This window comes from Octodon degus, unplaced genomic scaffold (assembly GCF_000260255.1).
Source record: "Octodon degus isolate 3935 unplaced genomic scaffold, OctDeg1.0 scaffold00052, whole genome shotgun sequence".
NCBI classification, from domain to species: Eukaryota; Metazoa; Chordata; class Mammalia; order Rodentia; family Octodontidae; genus Octodon; species Octodon degus.
The window spans coordinates 6,137,940-6,160,133 of NW_004524628.1; the positions used below are offsets into that span (position 1 = coordinate 6,137,940).

General features: G+C 46.9%; 1 protein-coding gene across 4 annotated transcripts in view; it reads right to left on the minus strand.

Moving 5' to 3' along the window:
- Positions 1–22,194, minus strand: part of Aff3 (AF4/FMR2 family member 3) — a 535,781-nt gene that overhangs the window by 66,814 nt on the left and 446,773 nt on the right. For 3 of the 4 annotated variants that reach the window (XM_023717412.1, XM_023717411.1, XM_004633195.2), the window contains one exon: positions 21,132–21,172. In XM_023717412.1, the coding sequence (XP_023573180.1) occupies positions 21,132–21,172 (41 nt within the window). The remainder of the gene's footprint in view (positions 1–21,131; positions 21,173–22,194) is intronic. The other variant, XM_023717409.1, reaches the window with a different exon arrangement.

Consider the following 22,194-nt stretch of genomic DNA (forward strand, 5'->3'; position numbering starts at 1 on the left):
ATTATCAATGGATGCACCTGCCAATGAATATAGCACCTCCATAAGCCAACCATTCCCACAAGTCCTACTTCTGAACACAGAAGTTTTAGGGGGAACATTCTTGACCTAAATCATAAAGTAGAATTTAAAAACTACTAGCACAATCGAAGAGGCCTTATTTTAGTTATTGATCCTGAGAACTGAGTAGTCCCAGAACTTCTTACTAGAAGTTATGCTATTTTATGTTTAAAAATTCTTTTCCATTTCTCTGTTCAGACTGGTGAGCAGTGGGAGGCCAAGACCTGAGAACACTAGAAGCAGACCCAGGGGCTTTATGCCTAGTGGGTGACCTTGGGCTGCTGCTCAGGATCCGTACCTTGTGTCATCTCCCTCCATTTGCAGCTGGGAATACTGAGTGTCTCAGTTACTTTTCTCTCATTGCTGGGACAAAATACCTGCCATCCAGAATTAAGGAAGGAAAGGTTTATTTACCTCACAGTTTGTGGAGCTTTCAGTACATACTCAGCTGGCTCCCAGTCAAAGCAGCGCATGGTGGAGGGCAGCAGTTCACAGCAGTGGAAAATAGCAAAGAGCAAAGCGAGGAGCAGCAGTTGCAGCAGCTAGCAAGCCTCTCTCTCTTCCTTACATTTGTATGCAGATTATCTGCCCCAGGGTGGGTGTAGCACTCACACCCATAATCCCAGCATTGGATCAAGAATTAAGCACAAACTCTAGAAGCCACCCTTTGACTGTATGAGGCTTTGAGGGGACAACTAAACACAAACCATAACACTGAGTAATAGTGGGGGGCATATGCCACCAAATTCCTGGCTTTGTTACTTTCGGGAAGGCAGGTGATCAGATATTCCAACCACTTCTGAGTATAGTCAGCTCTAACTATGGGTTTTGCAATGACAGAATCAGTAAGCACAGACCTAAATATTCAGAGGGAAAAAACCCTTCATTCATATTAAGCATGCATAGAATACTTTTTCTTGTCACCATTCCCTAAACAATAGAGTATAACAACTATGTACACAGCATTTACATGACATTAAAGTATGATAAGTCATCGAGAGAGGATTCATAAAATATTCAGGGACACACACCGGTTCAATGCAAATACTGCCAATACTAGAAATGCCATTTTCTAGAAGAGACTTGAGACTCAGTGGTCTTTGGACTCTGTGGGTGGTGGAGGGATCCAGGAGCTGGGGCTCCTGGGTGTGGATGTGAGCCCTGAGATGCCAGCTCAGCTGCATTACAGCTGGAAACTTCCTATCTTGCTGTATGTAAGGTGATTTCAGGGCATCTGCCTGCAGCCAGCCTCACCCTGGCACTTTGGATGGTAGCTTTTGGTCACCCAGGATCTTCCTGTCATTCCATTTCCTGTGCTCCCTGCCTTCACAGTGGGCTACATGCCTGGCCAGACTGAGCCTGTGATACAAATAGCAAGCATGGGGTAACCCAAACCCTTTCAGTGGAAGAGTGTAGAAAAGTGGTAAGAGAAGGAAGATAATGGGGTACTCAGTTCTGTGATCCAATTCTTATTCCTAACTAGAGGCCAGGGGAGGAAGGAGTCGGAGAAAGCAGTGGAATCTGAGCAGGATCCTGAGCACCAAGTAGGGGTGATCCTTAAATCCTCCTTGAGAAAGGGACAAGCTCCAGGAAAAGGGAGCAATGAGGGTTGCCAGGAAGCTGGGTGCATAGGGAGAAAGCTGAAACAAGTGTGGGCCAGGGTGCAGAACCGTCTTCTCTTCAGTTTATCAGGTCCATTATCAATGAGCCTTATGTGGATTTATATAAGTAACAATGAATAGAGCTGAAAACAACAACAGCTTGGGATTGACTGGCTCCGAAAACAAATATGCGTTTCCTCCAACCCATGGCATCTGTTCTAGGACCTGGTTCATACCAGAACTCAAAGTGCCTTACATTAAATGCCATGCTATTTGCATACAGCCTCCACACATCCTCCTAGATACATTAACCCATCCTTAGAGAACTCTTGGTACCCAGTACAATGTAAATGCCTGTAAATAGTTACCTGGTACTGGTTAGGGAATGATGCCAAGAAAAAGAAGTCAGAACAGATGAAGTTTCATTTTTCTGAACATTTTTGGATGAATCTGTTGGATGTGCACACGAGGAGGCCAACTTTGCAGGTAATTTAAGGGAGGTCCTGCTGAGTGGGAACTGAGACCATAGAGGACCAGGGCTCTCCAGCTCCACCTGGGGACGGTCACTGCTGGGAGGGAGGGAAAACCAGCATGAGCAGGTGGGCTTTGCTGTGACACTTGGGGCTCTCTTGCACCTCCTCCGTGGTGGAAGCTGAGCTTCTGGGGATGCTGGGGGTGCTCTGGATTGAAAGGACACCCACACACAGCAGCTGAGAATGGGTCAGCCCCCATGCGTGTGAGGGCGAATCACTATGGGAGCATTTCAGCAGTGGAAGGAATGTGAAAGCCAGCCTTTGTTTCCCTAAGGTTGTAACAAAGAGAAAGGAGGCTTCACAGCCACTGAGAAAAGGGAGAAAAGAAGAAAGTGGGTGGTCAGAAAAAGAGGGAAGGAAATAAACCAGAATGTGGTCAGTGTAACTTTATTTGCCTTATTATTTTCCGAGTAGGGTGCCAATAAGCCTGGGTTCTGAGGCTCCCAGCTCAAGTATCACGGAGAATGAGAACAGCGTGCTCCCAGAAAGGAGCTGCTTGTGAACAGGAGAAGCGTTGCCACCTCACAGCACAGGGCTGTAAAACTCAGCCCGGCTGGGCCTGACTGGATGGATGGCCATGCAGCCACTGCAGTGGGACAAGCTAGGACCTGCTTGATCACTCAATCACTGAACACACACCATGGGGACAGGAAAGGCACAGCCAGGCTGGACAGACACAGGACAAAGACAGAGGAGGCAGGTATGGAGGCATTTCCGGGACAGGGTGCTCTTGCGGAAGCTGTGTTTTGACATTGATCAGAATTACTCTCCTCAAGCAAAGGACATCTCTTTTTTTTTTTTCCCAAGAAGGAAAGATGACTTAAGAGAACTCCCAGGATCTTGCTGGTGGTTGGGGCTGGGGGACAGGTGGCAGTACCTGGAAATCAGCAGGGCTGACAGGCTATTCCTCGGGTAACCACCAGGAGCAGAGTGCTTCTGAGAACTGAGAGTCACAAGAGATGGGCTTTAAAGAACCACTTCATTTGGAGTTAAACCCTTAAATGAAACCCTCCCTTGCCTGGCAGGCACAACGACCAGCTTCCTCATCCCCAGAGCCAGGAGCTGTCATGTCATCTGCAGGCCCCAGAGCAAAATGCAAACGTGAGCCTCTTGTTCCCTTGGCAGGATGTAAGTGTCACTGCAGGCTCTGAAACATAGAGCTTCTGCTCTTTCCCTGGCATCCTCATTTGCAATTTCATGCTGTGCCCTCTGGGCACTAGGATACTTGTGATACTTGTGGGGTGAGTGTAGACTCCTGCGGCCAGCTGCTGAGCTCCCCTCCAGTCATCCTAGGACAGACATGGGGGGCCACATATGGAGAGGCCCGGCTGGGCTAGTAGTGAAGCCAGGGATTGGTGTCTCTTAGGCCCAACCAATGCAAGGAAAGTCAAGCCCTGACACGCTGAACCTTTGCAGTGGAGTGTACTAGGATCCTGGGCCAGGGTGCAGAGACCTTCCCTTCTTAGCTGCCTAATGGAGATGGTGCTGTGTGGCCAGCTTGGAGGAAACTGCCACTGCCATATCCTGGACATAAGTGCCCATCACCACATGGCATGAAACCATGCCCTGCTGGTCAGCCAGACAGTGGTGGGAAAGGGAAGGCAGGGTGAAGCCAGGGCCTTGGGAAGAGGAGCTGGCAGCTAAGAGGATTGCTGTGTGAGCAGATGTTTCATATCTAGGCATACACTCCTTAGTCCTCTGGGACCTCACTTATAAAACACAAATTCAAAGGCAAAATTACCAAGAACTGCAAGATAGTGACCACAGAGCATCCAGTCATGTTGGAGGCCACCTGAGCACTGGCCCTGCTAGATGACAGCGGGCTGGTCCTGCCTGCAGCTACCTTTGTCTAGAAGAAAATGCCCCTTGTATAGGTGATGATCTCCCAGGCTCTGGGTACTGCAGTGCTCCAGGGGCCCAGGTCCTGCCCTAACCCACTGATTCCCTATGTGAACAGCCCTTGCTCACTCATGTAAAGATGGAAGAGTATTTCCCAAACTATCTCTGGGTTACCAAGGTGTTGACAATTTTGGGAGCTCTATGGAGACAAGATTTTAAGTAAGTCGGAGTCCCATGTAATTAAAACAATTTTGAATGAAAATTACTTCAGTAATTGCTTTTATAATATTTACTAGCACTTCCATTGTGTAACTTACCCCATTAATTACTGCTGGAATAAAGTTAGTCAATGAATAATTAATATGAAGTGATAACCACGGGAGTTAACAGTGCTTAAGAGAGTTTGAAAGGAAGAGTCACCAACGTGCAGCCTGAATAATGAAAACCTTGCACCTTGAGGGCCACATGCCAGGGGTGAGACCCTGGCCTACCACCTGCTGTCAAGTAAAGTCAACAAAAAATTCTGTTCAGTTTCATCACAGGCATAGAAGCAGACTTGGAATTCTCAGGGGTTTCTACTTGATTGAAAAAGTCTTCTGCACAAACAACTGTAAAAGTACAATTTTTAAAAATTTATTTAGTACAGGGTCTACAGGGTCTCACTACACAGATTGGACTCGTAGTGATCCTCCTGTTTTCAGCTTCCCAAGTATTGGGATTACAGGTGCATGCCACCAGGCCCAGTCTCAATTGCAGTCTCAGTGTGCCCCAGGGGTGGGGCTGGCACGGCATGCTGGAAAAATACAATTAGAAATAGCATCCATAGGTCAAACTGCAAAGTAGGAGCTCAGATTTCAGATAGTGGGAGTCTCATGGTTCCCACAGGGCACGTGGGCGGGAGGGGAGAAAGCAGCTCAGTAGATGGTTCCATGCCCAGCACTAGTGGCAAGTGCCACACCCTTGGCACATGCACAGGGACACACACTCACATAGGAAGTTGAGTCAACAAGCACTATGTATTCTGGTGTTTTTGTGTATTAGTGTTTTGATGATGGGGATGGAACTGGGGGCCTCACACATACCAAGCATGTGCTCTATAGCTGAGCTACACTTCCAACCTTTATTTTATTGTTTGGAAAGAGAAAATTAGTTTTCAAGGACGCTGTGTGGAAGGGGGAGGTAGGATTTTGATGTAAGTTGCCTCTGTCATTTGTGTACAGGTGGTCCTTCAAGATCTTGACATTTAGAATTTCCAACAAAGACCAAACATTTTTACAGGATGTTTTCCGCTTAATGGTCTTTGAATGGAAATAGGGTTGGATAGGGTTGCCAGACAACACACATGGCACCGGGAGAGATGAGAATTTCAGGTGAAGCATGGTCGGTAATATTAGGGGCATGCTTATATTACAGAATTATTCATTATTTCTGGACTTTTATTTGCTAAACTTGGCAACTGCAGGCTTGTGACCTTCTTGGTCATCTGATGGAAGAGCCTGTGGCGCCCAGCACACATGGCGCTGAGTGGAGGGGCGCATGTGGATGGATGGCTTAAGGAGGGCAAATGTCACCCAGAGACAGTGCTACCATCCGATACTGAGCAGATTTCCCACTTGAATATCTGCAAACTGTCTGCTGGGTTGCATGACAGGGGCCCAGATGGAATGACAGTTAGAAGCTTTGTGACAATTAATCATATCCTGGGAAGTTTGGAAACTTATTTCAAGTTGCCTGAGGTGGACTTTAAAAGCCATGTAATGAACAGACATTGTGGAGAGAGGACCTACCAACAGAAAGGTAAAGGGTTGGGCAATATCCTCTGAGTCTACTCAATAGTGACAAACTTCTGGGTTAAAATATTTCCCTCTAGAACTTTCTCGTGAGTTGTAAGAGATGCAAAGCATACTTTATAGAACCACTTTTCCAATACAATAAAGCATATTTACATTTCAGTGGCTGAAACCCCCTCCAGCTTCTAAAGTAGCCCTACAAAGAGGCTCCAATTGCTATGAAAAGAAACATGCTAACTGCATTCCAGAGCTAGGGTAGGGAACGTAGTTACTGCAGGCACAGGAACCTGTTGAATGCTGTCACCTGAAGTTGCATTCTGTTGCCTTTGGTAAAAACAACAACAACAACAAAAAAAAACCAAACTAATCCCAATGGGGGAAGATACTATGTTCAATGGAACATACTTGGTAATTATGTTGGCGTTTAACAGGGATAAGCTTGTCTTCATGGTTTTACTGAAAGTCGCATTGCAAGTCTAGAGTTTCTTTCCCAGCGCATGTGTTATTGCCATTAGTATGATTTAGATACTACATCAAAGGTAGAGGATTCTTTGGAAGGCAATTCTTCCCCTTTCAGCCATATTGTTTATTTTATTTTTCTGCCAGTGAGGATTGAATCCAGGGCCTCATGCAGACTAGGCAAGTGCTGTACCATGAGCTACATCCCCAGCCCTGAGACCCTGCTAGAGACCCCTCTCTTTCCTTGGGGGCAGCTTGCCAGTGTGCTCAGGCTGCTGTACCACATCCTGTACACTGAACAGCTTAAATAGCAGACATCTCATTTCTTGTCGATCTGAAGGCCAAGCCATCCAGCCTCGTGGTGGCAGTGCATTTGGTCCTTGGTGACAACCAGTCTCCCGGCACAATGATGGCCAGTGGCCAACAGCAACTGCTGACTGCTCCCTACGCGGGCTTGGAGAGCACTCTGGTCTCTCTTCCTCTCAGAAGGATGTTGTCTTAGTTACTTTTCTCACTGATGAAACAAAATACCTGACACTTGAGATTAAAGGAGGAGAGGTTTTATTTGGCTCACAGTTCGCAGAGGGTTCATTCCATAATTGGCTGGCCCCAAGGTGGCGTGGCATGGCCCAGGGGCCTCCCAGAGGAGAACAGCAAAGCAACAAGGGGTGATCATAGTTCTTTATATTCTTTATATTTTATACAGTCTCCTTAGGGTGGTAGTACTCACACCCTTAATCCTATTGCCCTTGAGCCTCACACTGCACCACGAATCAATCCCAGTGCCACACACCCTAGATCCAGCCACCTCTGAAAAAGCCCCACCTATGATGTCATAAAGCTTTGGAGGGACATCTAGGCAGAAGCCTTAAGAGCTGCTGATCTCATCACAGGGGCTTCTGTTTCATGACGTGTATCTAATCCAAGGACTTCCCAATGGCTCCATCACCGTGGATCAGGGCTTCAGTGCAAGAATTGGGGGGAAGAAGGGCACAGGAACATTCCACTCCTACAGACACAGGCAAGGCTGGCTGTGCCTGCAAGTTTCCCTGATAATTCCCTTTTGGAGGCTGCTCATGGGCACAAACACCCCAACAGCTCTGAAATGAGACCACCCTAGAGGGGAGCCCTGGAAGACCCTCTTTTCTCTTAGAGCTCTGCCTGTCAGGGTTCCAGGGTTAGGTGGATAATCATTATCCGTGTACTTCTTCCCAAGGTGAAGGTCACAAGAGACATTTGATGGGGAAACACGGTGTGCAGCTTGCACAGAAAAGGTTAACACTGAAAGGGTATCTGCTAATTAACAACTACGTGTTAGGAGGTGTAGGGAGGCGTGGTCCTCTGGGCAGGGTTTTGTGAGAGAGCCACACGGGTTGCAGGATCCACCCTGCTCCTTGTTGCCTCAATGTCCCTACTTGCTCACTAATAGAACGCTCTTCCTCCTCCTCCTTGAAGACTTCCCAAACCAGCTCTAGGCAGCAAATCTGGGGACAGTTTTTTGGTTCTTTTGAGACAATGTGTCGCTGTGTACCTGAGGATGGCCTTGAACTCATGATGATCCTTCTGCTTCAGCCTCCCAAGGGTTCGGATTACAGGTGTGGGCCACCATATCCAGATGGGGACAGTTTTAGAAGCTCAGAGAATTCTCTGTGGATTTTAAATAAGTCAGAACTCCAGGTAATTAAAATAATTTGTGATGAAAAATCACTGCTTCCATATTGCTGTGGTATTATTCCCTACCCTTGCCACTGTGGACATCTCATGAACTACATTTGGATGAAAAATCCCCCATGTCCTAGGTTGGGGGTAAAAAGGGACCGTTCATTATCATCATGGTAGCACTTGCTCCAGCAGTATTTCTAGGTAGCAATGTGTTACCCAGAAACATACTTTTTTTTTTTTTTAATGTACATTTTAGGGAAAGGTCTACAGGGTGTTCAGGGTCTCACTACTAGATCGGATTCATAGTGATCTGCCTATTTATAGCCTCCCAAGAGCTAGGATTACAGGCATGTACCATCACACCCAGTCTCAATCACTGTCTCAGCGCACCCCAGGGACAGGGCCGGCACAGAAGGCCAGTGATTGACCCTCTGGTCCTGGCACCTGCTTGTGGGTACTTTAATCCGCTGAGCTATTTGGCTCGCCCCAGAAACATACTATTTGTAATCAGTTCTGTTTCCCACTGCTCATTCCCCATGGCAGTCTCCCAGGGTCTGACAAGGCTGCAGCAAGGTGGGTGGACATGGATATTTCTCTTCCCCTTTGATAGGTGAGAAAAGACAGAAATGAAGCCAGAGTGCCCGTGTTCTGCGCTGTCCACTGGCCAGATTGGGGCTGGTGAGAGTGCAACACCAGCAAGAGCAGTGGAAGGGCCTAGGGAACACAGGGCAAAGAGGCAGGGCCTGCTGGGGAGCAGCTGTGGCCTGGCAGATGCATGGGAGTTAGCTGGGGAAATGGAGGGCAGGAGGAGAAGGGTGTCACCGGAGGAGTCACCTTCCAAGTAGGAGGGGTGGCATGTGTGTGCAGAGTGGAAGAGGAAAAATCTTCTGCAGCTGGAGTCACAAAATGGGCCCGTGACAGAGCCAGGCCTTGAGGGAACCCCCTGTTCAGTCCTCTGATGTTCAGGGGCTTGTGCTGTCTCCACTGGGGCTGGCTGAGGCAAACAACCTGGACTCAAGATTTCCCAGGCCACAGCATCAATGCCCCTTGTCCTTGTGGTATTGCAGGTAAGTGGCTCAGAGGCTCAGGATGACAAGGGAGTGCCTGGATCTCCTCTGCAGACACCCCCAGGCAACCAAGGCCCTCATCTGCTAGCTCACTCACAGCTCTTCCCAACACCAGGATCAGGGGGCTGGCCAGGCCTTTTCTGTTTCCATTAGAAGACGCGAACTTGTGGCCTGAGTGGTGCCCTGACTCCCTGGCTGTGCGCAGGGTAGACAGAGCCACCATGAGGCTGAGTGAGGAGCTGCCAGGGTCCTAGCTTGGCCTGGGCAGCATTGAGCCCCATCCAACTGGCCAGGCCAGGGCTGGCGAGCAGGTATTTGGTCTGCTTTAGCATTTTAAAACCTTTTTATTCTTAGATCATGATTACATTCCTTGTGGGGAAGGTGGCCCCTGTACCTAACATATCTCAGTTCTTGTTTTTATTCCCTTCTTGAACTCTCCCCTTCTATCTTCTTTCCACCTTTTGGTTCCCTTCCCTATCGCAAAAAAATGAACTTATTATGAGCAGCAGGAGAAGAAGCCAGTGTCAAAAGCTGAGGAGAATTATGAGAGCAGGGCTGAGAAATCCACTTGGCATTGGGTGGAACAGATGCTTGGTCTTGGGGAGCCCATGGCAGGGGCACAGGCTGGGGTGGCTGCATTCTATGGGCTGCCAGCCAGCACAGGGCAGTGTGCCGGATGCTCAGAAAGGGCAGGCTGCTCTGGTTAGCGGGAGCACATGAACTTTCCCGCAGCAGCAGAGGAGCTCATCTGGCTTGAGAGCCAGTCTGCAAAGGGCAGCCAGCCCAGCTCCACAGAGCAGACTGAGGCTGTGGCTGGGAGGCTGGCAAGGGCAGGCTGCCTGGGGAGTGAGGCCCAGAGCCGAGCTAGCAGCTGGTCAGGCAGCACCAGCTGGCTTTGCAAGTCCAAGTCCAGAGAGCCAGAGGGCCTGGGTGGGACCGTCCCAGGGGTGGGTGGGGAGGGAGTTCTGCAGTGCCAGGGACTCAATGCTAGAGAAAGACAACTCTGTGGACTTTGGTGACTTTTCTCCAACATAAGGGGATTTAAAACAAAACAAAATGAATTGGTATCACAGTTTAAATAAACTCCCATTAAAAGCAGCTAACAAGGTTGGTTTTAAACAAAACAATTCAAAACAAAACAAAACAAAACAAAACAAAACAAAGAAAGAAAACTTTCAGTCCATGCGTTGGCTTTCAACCACCCACAAATGTGTCTCCAGCTGGCCTCTACCTGTAAGGTACAGAGAAGCAGAACTGACTACAGACAGGACAGTGAGTGCTCAGAAATATTCTTGGCTGCTAAACATGCGCCTTCTTTTCTCTCCTGTGCAATGTATTATTTGTGGTCCCATGGTCACCTTTAAGTTCAGTTCAGTCTCCAAGATCTGGGTCTGGAAGCACAGTAGCCATATATACAAAATTTAAGAGAGATGAGGAGATTACAGGTTGATTCATCACACGTCATCAGTTTAAACATGCCTGAAGAACTGGCCGTAATTACCATCACCAGCATGTTCTGTGCAAGATAAAAAGTCTTCAATTTAACCAGAGTTTTATAAGAAGATATAGGTAAGCCTAAATGTATTTGCTACGGTTTGTATCTAGACGTCCCCTAAGCCCTCATGCAGTCCTGGGGCGACAGGCCTCTAGAGCTTTTGATTGACTCATGGTCCAAGGCTGGGATTATGGGTGTGTGTGCTACACCCACCTTGGGGTGGGCAGCCTGCACACAGAACAAGGGAGGGAGAGAGGCAGCACTGCTCTGGACTGCTCCTCCCTTTTGCTCTTGCTGCTTTTGCTATTTTGAACTGCTGCCCTCTGCCATGGGCCACCCTGCCTCAGAGCCAGCTGAGTATGGACTGAAACCTCCACAAACTGTGACAGAAACCTTTCCTTCCTTAATTCTGAGTGTCAGGTATTTTGTCTCAGCAACAAGACAGGATTTGTAAAAAGATGTACAAGGTGGGTAGCAGTGACAAATATGAAAAATGACGCTAATTACATAATAGTTCTCTTTCCACTCTGACCTTGATATGTCATGTGCATTGGGCACATTAAAAAATTGGGGGATATAAATTAATTAAATGAATACAAACATTAGGCACACAGCAGCACTGTCCTTGCTTTAAAAGGGGCAGCCTTGCAGGCATTTAAAGACATAGAGCACACTGATAAAGACTAAGTAAAAAAAGTAATTTACAGACCTGTGATTTAAATATTTCACCTTTGGAAAATTTATTGCCTTAATCTGAAAGAATGAATTCAGAAGAGGGAACACAGTAGGAGATGCTAATAGGTCAAAACTGTAATTTAAAGTACAGTTCTAATCGCTCCATCACTGGTCCATGAAGTCTGGCTCCCTCTGGCCCCTTGCTGGTGTGCTCGGACTGCTGTGAGCCCAGTAAGCCCAGAGGAGCTGATGAGCTTTTTTCTTCTGTAGTCACATCTTGGACATAGAGCAGGAGAGGCGACACACTGGGTCCTATCCAGCTGTCCCCATCACAGGGACCAGAGTCACAGGGGGCCTGAGGAGAAGGGAGAAACGTCCAGGCTAGAACCCATGTGAGCACTCAGGCTTCTCAGTTTAGGCCCAGGAGAAAGGGTCTGTGCTGATGAATGTGGACTACTGCTGTGGGTGGAAGCTTCCACATCCACAATGCTTGGGACCAAAACTACTCCAGAGTTTGGAGGTTTTTCTCAGATTTGGAATGCATGCATATACATAATGAGGTATCTTGGGGAGAGGAACCAACTCGAAACATGAAATTCCTTTATGCCTCACAGCTACCTTATACACAAGTACCTCATGCACACTGCCTAAAGGTAGTGTTACACCATATTCCAGATACTATCTTGCATGGTGTAGGCTCTTCTGCTACTGGTGTATTATGGTTTAGATTTGGGCCATCCCACAAGAGTCTTATGTGCTCAGAGATATGGCTCTGGATGTTGCCCAGACCATGGGGCACTACACTCAACATGGGTTAGTCCACAGCAGAGTTCAGAGCTGAAGAAGCTGCTAGGAGCTGGTGCCTGGTTAGGAGGGCGACACTGGCAGTGTGACCTGGACGGGTGTGTCTCCCTTCTGGCTCCTCCCTCTGTCTCTGCTTCCTGGACACCAGGAGGAGAGCAGCTCTCCTTCGCTATTTCCTCTCTGCCATGGAGCTGACTAAGATCTTTGGGACCACAAGCCAAGAAAACCCTTCTCTTTTAAGCTATGTGTATGGGGTCAGCGATAAGGAAAGTAAGATCTTTCTTTCCTATACTGTTATCAATATAAGAAAATAAGTGACACCTATTTACACCATGTTTAAGCTCATAATTCAGTGGTATGGAGCACATTCTCCTTAGTTCAGTAGCATTCTTTTCCAAAGAGGACACAACTCCTGTAGGTGAGAACTCACGTCTCTCAGCCGCTCCTGCAGGTCCTGGCCATAGCAGATTTTAACTAATTGTGGTAACACTTGCTTTCACCCCAGGGCCCCTCCTGCCACCTCCCCTTGGCTGACATCAGGCAGCAAGTCCGTGCTAATCCTCAAGCACTCCCAGCTCCACTTTAAAGGGCAATTAGTGGCTTATACAACTCCTTATTTATTTACTCAAAAGACTTAAACTTCTTCCTGGCTGCTCTCTTCTATCGTGTAAAATGCATGTTTGGGACCTTTAAAAATGAGTATTATTTACCTGATAGGACTCAATGGCTTCTCTGGAGCCATTCCGTTTTATTGTGAAAATCAGTACTAAGGGGGCTCTTTAAATAAGAGCTGAGTTTTAGGCACGCCAGCCCGTGTCATGAATGCAGTGTAATGCAGCTGACGGGGCTGAGAGCCACGAGGGCTATGAGGGCCGCATACGTGGGCTCCCCTCAGCAGGAGTGGGGCTCAGGGCTTCTGCTTCACGAATGAGGTTGTGTGTCACGGAGCCTGGATTGAAAAGGAGAGTACTCTGAGGAATGAACAGCTTGGCAACTCCTGCTCTTCGCAGGCATGGACGACATTAGGTTCAGGCTCTCCTGGGTTACCTGAGACCCACTGCTTGCTTTTGAAATGATAAGTATCCCTTGCTTTGCAATAATGAAATTATTACAATTCTTTGGAGCTCAGCTGGAGAGCAACAGGGACATCTCTTCTATGTTGGTCACGTAAGAAGTGGCTGCCCGAGACTTGCTGGGCCAAAGGCAGAGACACCCATGACCCCCACCTCGGGCCCTGGGTCAGCTCTCAGGGAGGACAGGCTAGCTTAGAACAGGTATACAAGGATGGGAGAGAAAGGAGAAGAGACATTTCTTGGAATTTGTTGACATTTGTTTTCCTAGAAAGGTGATTTAAAAATATGCCCACACTTAGGAACCTCATATGAGGAGCACATTCTACTACATTTCTCTCTCGGCTCTGGAGCCGATGGGAGGGCTTAAATCAAAGAGCACCCCTGGCATCTAGATGAGAAGTGTTTCTCAGAGTGCACTTGAGTAATCACTGTCATGGGGAAAGACTAACAAAGTTCATTTTCTATTAATCACTTGACTAAGTCACATTTCTCACCGCTGAGACAAAAATACCCACAAATACACACACAAATTAAAGGAGACATTGACTTTGGTGCATAGCTACACTCTGGGGCAGAAAAGGCATGGCAGAGGAGCATAGCAGAGGAGAGGCGCTCGTGGCCTCGGGCCTGGGAAGCAGAGAAAGCAGCAGGCAGGTAAGTCCTCTTAGGCCAACAGAACCACCTCCTAACAGCACGGTGAGCTGCAGATCCAACAGGGGACCAATGCATGGACACCTACAGCACCCTCAAGATCATTCCCTAAGTCTCTCTGCACACAGGACGATTTGGGGGGACATTAGATCTAAAACATAGCATCACCTCATTTAATCTGTCCCTGACTCCTCCAGAGAGGGGATCATCACCACCCTATTTATGCAATGGCAAATATTTCATCCTCACCTTGTGCAAATGCAGGTGAGTATTTGAAGCCAGTTCCAGCTCAAGTTCAAAGATCCAAAGCCAAGCCCATTTGCCTCACTATCTCTTATAAAAAAAGGAGAGATTAGGGACAAGTGGGACAGAGGGTTTTTTTTTCTCCTTTTCCTTATCACCAGAGCAGAGTGGTATAGTCTGCACCTCGGGTGGGTCTTGTTTAAAAGGCACACAGTAGGATAGGACAGAGCAGTGCCTTTGTGTAATGTGTGACCTACTATGCGAGGTGTGGTTCCCTTTCTCCAGGGCTTGCCTGCACCAGCCAAGAGCACAGAAAGGCAGCAGAGGACAGACACAGCCTCACAGAGGCACCAGTGGGTGGAATGGGAGTGGCGCAGGGGGCTATGGAAGGTTTCTGGATGGATCCCATGCTTGGAGGAAGCCAGCTCCAGCCGGCTCAGACAGACGCTATCCCTGGCAGATGGCAGCTGAGATGCCTGAGCGCTGCCCTGCAGCCCAGCCCAGCCCGGCCCAGCCCAGCACAGGCTGCTCCTGCATTCTCTAGCCCTCTTGTTCCTGGGTCACGGGGCCACCATCCTCCACAGGTTACTTAAAGGGTCCCCTCCAGGTGCCTTCCTCTGGGCTCTGAAGGCCCTCCAGGGTTTTACCTGTACCTGGAAACCCTGCTCACTGCAATTTTAGGGAGAGCAGGTTGGAACCCGAAGGGAAATGGAACTGCACTGATGATATCGGGCTCTCCAGGACCCTACCGGTGACTTCTTCCTTCCTGGCTGAAGCACCCTTGTGAGGATTACATGAAGTAGTGCATGTGAAATGCCCAGAGGGGTGTGTGTGACTGTTTCCTAGGACCCACGACTATGTGTACAGTGATGTGTTACTGTACATGGCTCCTAGTTCCATGCCTACATCCTCCTCTGTGAAACTGTAAACTCTTCAGGGGGCAGATGGGGGCCTGGAGTCTTACACGGGCCCTGGAAGAATGACTCAGGACTATAAATATTCACTGAGTAAATCAAGGGGTAGTGGAAGAGGGATGAATAACTGGCAGAGAACGTTTTAAGTCCCATCACAGTACAGAGTTCAGAATGAAGAGGGTGAAAGAGAAGAAGGAGCCGGAAGTCATCTGTTCTAACCCTACGCAGAAGCAACCCTGTCATAGCATGGTATTGCCTCTTTTTGTTACTGATTCTTGATTTAATTGCACTGGGTGGTTTAGATATTTTGAAGCTTTTGAGTCTTCCTATTCTTGGACTAGTATTTAATCCCCCCTCCCCCCTGCACGGCAGACGGCAGCGCCTCTCCATCCTACAAGATCTTTATGAGCAGGTCTGGATGCTCTGGCACGGATGCTTTAACTGCCACAGTCACCTCACGATTAGCCCCTACTCCTCACCCACCCTTCCCGAGGCAGTCTGTTGTGATGGTGGAGGACCAGTTTCAGAAAATTGCTTTCCACTGTCAGTCCAGAGCTGCCTTCATTTATCCACAGAGCATGTATGGGCTTCCTTCCTTTCTGCCTGCCTTAGTATTTGCTACCTTCTTTCATTGATTAGATGGCTCATGGCATTTCCTAATTGCCAGGTACTTTGGGAGGCGCTAGGAACAGGAGGACAAGCTAGCAATAAGTATAAGCGCAGATGTACAAGGTGACCCTCACCACCTGTTCCTGACCATAGCCAAGCCTGCACGGAGGAGCAGGAGGAGGATGAATAAGAGGAGGAGGAGGAAGAAGAAGAGGAGGAAGAGGGAGAGGATGAGGAGGGGGAGGAGGAGGGGGGAGAGATTCTATTAAGTGGGGGCCAGAAGACCAGGATCCAGTTACAGCTCAGCCACTTGTCCAGGACTCAGTTTTCTTTCCTGTAAAATGTGTCCTATCTACCTCTCAGAGTCACTGTGAAAATCACAAAATAAGACAGTATCTGCTTATGGTGGTACATGTTTGTAAGCCCTGCACTCTGGAAAAGAGAGGCAGGAGGATCACAAGTTTGAGTCCAACCTGGGCAATGTAGTGGCATACTGAGACCCTGTCTCAAAATTAAAAAAAAAAAAAAAATCAGTACAATTTTTTAAAAGGCCTGGAGACATAGCTCAATCCCCAATATCTCAAAAAATAAAGCAAAGCCAAACCAAACTAAAACAAGCCAATGGGACAGCAGCTCTAAACACTAAAGCTCTTTAAAAACGTGTTGTTCACAAGGCTTGGCTGTAGGGCGTTCTTCCTTTGGCACCCTGGAGAATGTGGGGCTCATGGGTAGGGTCAGCATGCGCTCACTACCTTGACATTGCCAAAGCTGGGAATTGCAGGGTTTCTTATAAGTGCTGCCACCTCTGTTTTAGATCCCTACTGAAGCAAGCGGTGGCCAGCTACTAGTAGCAAACGGTAACTGGGCTTTCTGCTCTCACATTAAGGCTGGGTAAAATTGTGCCCCAACACCATCACTTTGCTGGCTTTGGTCCATCATAGGTCAGGATGACTGAGAATAAATGCAAAGCCTCCACTGTGCCAGGCAGCTGGCACCCCTGCCCTCCTGTGTTGTTGCGGGCCCACTTCCAGCGCTGCTTCTGGGCACAGACCACTTTGCACTCTCCCAACTCCACGGAGGTGAGACTCTCAATTTTAGATCATGTCTCGTGTACTTTATTTCACAATACTCTTTCTAAGGGCAAACAAGATTTGGTGCATGAGGTTTATTTTCAAAAAGGGCAAAAGAGAAAGCAGAAATACAAGAACCTAAAGAGGACTCTCTCCTTGTAAAGCCAACATCCCTCGGGCCAGTGACACCAGAAGGCCAGGTGCTTCTCCTCTCTGGTACCCCAGCCCTAGCACAGCACCCCACAGAGCACACTGGATGCGCTCAGTAAATGTCTGTGGAATAAATGAATACAACCGTGGCAGTTGTTTGGACTTCAGTATAAATGGCTCTTGGATCTGAGCTATTACCAGATGGGCAGACAGGTTACAGTCTGCTGTCGCATCGCTGAGGCTATAAAAATGCAGCCATCGTTGGGGTTGCAAGCTGACATTTCAGAAGATGATTATATGCACAATTTAACCGCACGGCCATTCTTGCCCTCCAAGTGCCACCGCTTAACAACTGTGTTCATGTTGTCTTTCTTGCTCGCTCTTCTTTTTTTTAAGAGTCAGGCACAATTTTTTTTCCAGCGTCTCATATTTCTAGCTGAATGTGATTTATTCATATGAAATTATGCTCCATTTTTATAAAACCCAAGTTACTACAAATGATGCTTGAGGTTTTGCAGAAAATATTAATTCCTGATCTGCTGCTATAAAGCATGCCTGCTCGCTGTGCAGCGGCTCTGTCGCCCTGAGACAGATGGAAGCAGTCCCAGGGTATGATTAACTTCTTAGTTCTGGCAATTTCCTCGTGCTCCTCTGGCCCTAGATTTCAAGATTGACCTCCAGCTTCTCTGCAAATGCACAGTTGCTCAGCTTGATAAATCACACGAGTCCCTTTTCTGATCAGAGTTATCTGCTATTTACTACTTAGGCAGGGGAGTTAATCATATTCCAGGCACTTGGCATGCTGCATGCATATCCATCCTTTCTTCCTAAGGGCGCTTTGCATATTTTCCACATTACTGGCAAGGCTGTGGCTTTCCCAGTGCAGAGTCCAAAGACACACCTTTATAAATGAGCCCCACAGCTTGTTACCATCGTCTTTCTCCCCCTCTTCCCTACCCACACCGAATACAATGACTCTAGAGAAGGAAAATGTAAGATGGAGGTTGTAAGGAGAGAATGAGAAGGATAATGTCCCCTTGCAAACTGAGGCCTCTTGTCATTAGCACATCCATGTCATCAAGAATTCTGTTACCTCTCCCTGCGCTGGCCACCTGCCATTTTCATTATCTGGGGCTATCAGTAGGCCTCTGCTTGGCCAGTGGACTCACTGGCTCCAAACAGACAGATAAACAGTGCTTGGCTGAAGGCAGTTCAAATCCCCCTGGGTCTCACTGCTGTGGTCCCATTTCGACCTGCAGTATGTGTTCGCTATTCCAACCAAGTAGGGTCAAAAGTTTCCTTTGGTAGTGATCATAGAAGGCTTTCAAAATAAGGGGGAGGAAATACTGTAGTTTTAGTTTTTCAAGATTGTGTATTGACTGCAAGGCTTCTTGAACTCTAAAGCATAGCCTGGTTGATCGATGAGTACTAGGTGCAGTTAGATAAGAGTAAGAGGTTCCATGCCCTACTGCGCGGTAGGGTGCCTACGGGTACTACATTCTCAAAAGCCCAAATGAAGGATTCTGAATGGCTTTAATATAAGTGACAAACAAAGAAACATATGTTTAACCTGGTTTACACATCACACAGTCTTTAGGCACATGGGCAGATCACATAAATATGTACACTTTTATATTTTTCTGTATAAGTTAAAGATAAATTTAATAAAAAAATACAATCTGAAGTACCAGATATTGGATTTGTGCTAAAAGTTTTAGAAAATCAACCAGGAAACTTCAGGGAAATGAAAAGACTGATAGAGAAGAATGACTTTCAGATACACTGGGACACTCTCTGTCCTCCAGCACCCCAGGGATGAGTCCTTCCTGCACTTCCTGAACAGGATGGAAACTCATCCCTTTCCTTTCACTGTTGGCCGTCTCTCTGGTCAGGTCTCCAGGCTCAAAGGCAGGATTCCTTATGGCAAAAGTGCTGTCCTGGAAGGGACGCTCACGCTCAGCCCCCAGCAGAGCCGACACAACCGTACTGTCTTCAAGGTGTACACCTGCAATTGCATTCATTTGTGGGTGTTTAAGAGAAATCAAAGTGGAAAAGGGCTGGGACATTGGGAGCCAAAGTGCAGGACCACGAGGCGCGGAAGGGGGCAAGGAGCACCCAGCACAGCTCCAGCCAGTGGAGTCTTTACTGCTCAGGCCCAGGGCCACAGAACTCATGAGGCACACTTTGAGGTCTGAAAAATGCCCTTTTTCTCTTTTTCTACAACAAAAATGAAAGTGCTGCTTAATCATTACAGTATTTTATAGAAATAGGTGATAATAGCCTGAACTAACAATAGTTTCTGGAACCAGGATAGTTTGTGTGAATGAATGTAGGAAAGATTAATACGCGGGCCAGAGCCCTGCCTCAGGAAGGCCCTCGCCCAAGGGGAGTTCTACTTGATTCCACTCCTACCCTGCAGTTCCTGTGACAGACAGAACATCAGGCCAGTCACCCAGGGGTTGGACCCCTGCCACATGGCTCATTTTTCTAGAAGATGTGGGTTTACTTCAAAGAACTAAAACATGAATCTGATGAATCTAGTTGGTGCTTTTAAGGTTCTTATTTTGAATTGTTATTTCCAAATGATTAAAAAAATTCTAACTCTTATGGGAATTATTTCTGTGGTCCTTTATTTGTGGGAAGCAGAGGAGAAAAGTGCCGGGAAGGTAGTGTCCCACAACCAGTATGGTGGACAAAACTATTTGTTTGAAATGAGCCAAATTGCCCCAATTTTGAGCAAAAACACTGTTGGGAGGAAAAAGGGACCACAACCTGTTATATTGAAGCACAGAGAAATTTGTAAGCAAAGTCATACCAATTAGTAAATCCTGTTTCTAGACAGGAAGTGGGCTTAACAAGGGATTTTGGTGACAACACTGGAAGAGTCAAGGGAACAGCAGTGCTCATTATTGAAATCATACCATTTTTTCCCCGGCACCAAGTCGGGTATCATTTGGGAAGAATTCTTTGAAAACATCAGTCGTACTTTCTAATGAAGTATTTTTGTAAGTCTCTTTAAAGGGACATACCTCTTTAAAGACAGTCCATATTTTCCTAAAATAGGTTTTGGTTCACCATCCAAAGTCGCGATGACATCGTGAATGTGTACATGCAGGTTTATTAAAGTACAATTTATAGACTATGATATTCATCCCACTAGAAGATGCAGTTCAGTAGTTTTTGTATAGCAACGGTTCCCTTAATATACTAAAAGGTGAAAACTTCACCATCATCTAATTTTATAACATTTCCAGTGCTCTGGAAAGAAACCTTGCATTTGTCAGCCACGACAAAGTGTTATAAATAGCTTTCTCTTGCTTCTCAGTGCAGTTTCTTGAAGGACTTACTGGAGAGGAGCAGTCAAAAGGAAAAAAAAGAGATGTGTCTAGGAAAAGAATTACGGTGTCACATTTTAAATGAGTTTTGATCCAGAGCCCCTCTCCCTTCTACCAAGAGACTTGGAAGCAGCACAGTTACCAGCTTTTCTGAAAATCCCAGATGCAATTCTGGATCACGTGCCCACCGTGTGGCACGTGCAGGCTTGTGCAGTTGTCACGGGGAGGCTTTTTAGTAGAAACAAACATGCTCAGGTTCAGCCCGGCACTGTACAGGAAATGCCTTGCACCCAGGAACACCAGATAGTTCGCCTAAGTGATAGGTTTTACCCTGGAAAAGCGCTGAACTGAACTGGTTTACACAGCCAGGGACTGCTCACACTGCACAGGAGAGGAACCAGGAAGGAAGGGGTAAAGACTAGATGACGCGGAGATGCCTGCTTCTAGCTGAGGGATGTGGCCTCACCCTGCCAGCACTTCCCTGGGGGGCTCCAAGGGGCTTCATCTTTGCCTCCTGATACATCTCCAACACACACACTTTCTGCAGCCTTCTAGGCAAAACAGAGTGTGAGTTACAGTTTTGGTTAGGCTTGCATGTCTCATTCACTAACACAGGTCAGGAGAAATAGGCCAAAAAAGCAGGGAGTAAGAAGTTAGGAGGCCAGCAGCAGGAGTTTCTGCATTATAGGAATAAAATCTTTGAAGAGAGAATCCTATCAGAAGACAGATTGCTGCTGGTGAAATGATAGGAGAAGAGAGAAGAAAGCATCTCAAAATAAATGAAGTACTTATTGCTGAAAAATGAGCCTAGAGTTCAGACAATTCCAAAGTTCAGAATTTACTGCACCATTCAGGCCTTTCCCCTCAAGTTTCTTGTTTCATTGCCCAATGAGGGATTCTGCGTACTTTATGTGAAATACAACAAGGAGAGTTTTGCAGTAATAAACTCCACACATGCATGACAAACCCAAGCATGCAAAATGTTTAACATCCCAGTTCACAGACACTTTAGGGACAAAATCCGATTATGAATTATATGCCACAATAAATAGGGCTCAATGTTTCATAAAGCAATTTATAGTTCATAAAAATGACAAAATGTACCTGTCAGATAGCGTGCGGAGAGCTGTTCTCTGGGCGGCCTGCTGGAAGAAAGGGCAGAGATGTTTATTTAATATTCTGACTTTTAAATTACGTTTTCAATCAACACTTGAAACAACTCATGTTACACACATTTTTGTTGTGTGGCCAAGTTTTGAACTACCCCCAACACGGTAGCAAGACCTTTTCATGCTACAAAGCCAATATTCTCAAAGAATTGAACGAGCCATTAGCAATGTCTACCTGCCACAAGGGGGCAAGCTTGGCAGGTGGCAGGCCCCACCTGGTGAGGCTGGATGGGGGCTCAGAAAAGCCAGGCCCTTTTGTCCTTATTTGGAGAAAATATCTCCTCATGGTTGATTTCTCCTTCCTGTAGCAAAGGATCACTTTTGGTTCTTTTGTCTCTTCCTTCCCAGTGAACATGCAATGTTTGACTTGTTTTTCAGATTTATTGAAAATGCCTCCACAGCTGGGAAAGAGAATGCAGACTGGAAGTCTTATGATACTATGAGATTATTGATGTTTTTAAAGGTATGTTAATGATATTGTGACAATTTTTACAAAGAGCCTTTTAGAGAGTCATCATCCTGAAATATTTATAGATACCATTACCTGATCTGGGGTCCCACAGTAGAAGGAAAAATGCAGTGTCAGGGGGAGCAAGGAGGAGGAATATTCGTGAAACAAGGTGGCCTGGGGTAGAAGCCTATTAATTCAGGTGATGAGCTCACTGGAGGATTATTATGTTAGCCTCATCAATTCTGTACGTGAAAGGAAAAAAAAAAGTATTGTTTTTATTTCTCCACTTAGTCTAGTGATGACATGTGTGCGTGGAGTTGTGGGTGTATTAAAATTTTCTGTAACAAAAAACTGAAAGAAGAAAAAAAATGAGAATCCTTCCCACCTCTCCACCATATTCTCCCAGCCTTATACTCACTCCCTTTCTTCTGCCTTTCATACTTTTCACTCATTTGCCTCCTATCCCAAGCGCTCTGAGGGTGAGGGAGGCGGGGTACACTGGGTTCTCTGTCTCAGGAGCCAGGACCAGGAGATGGTCAGAACAGGG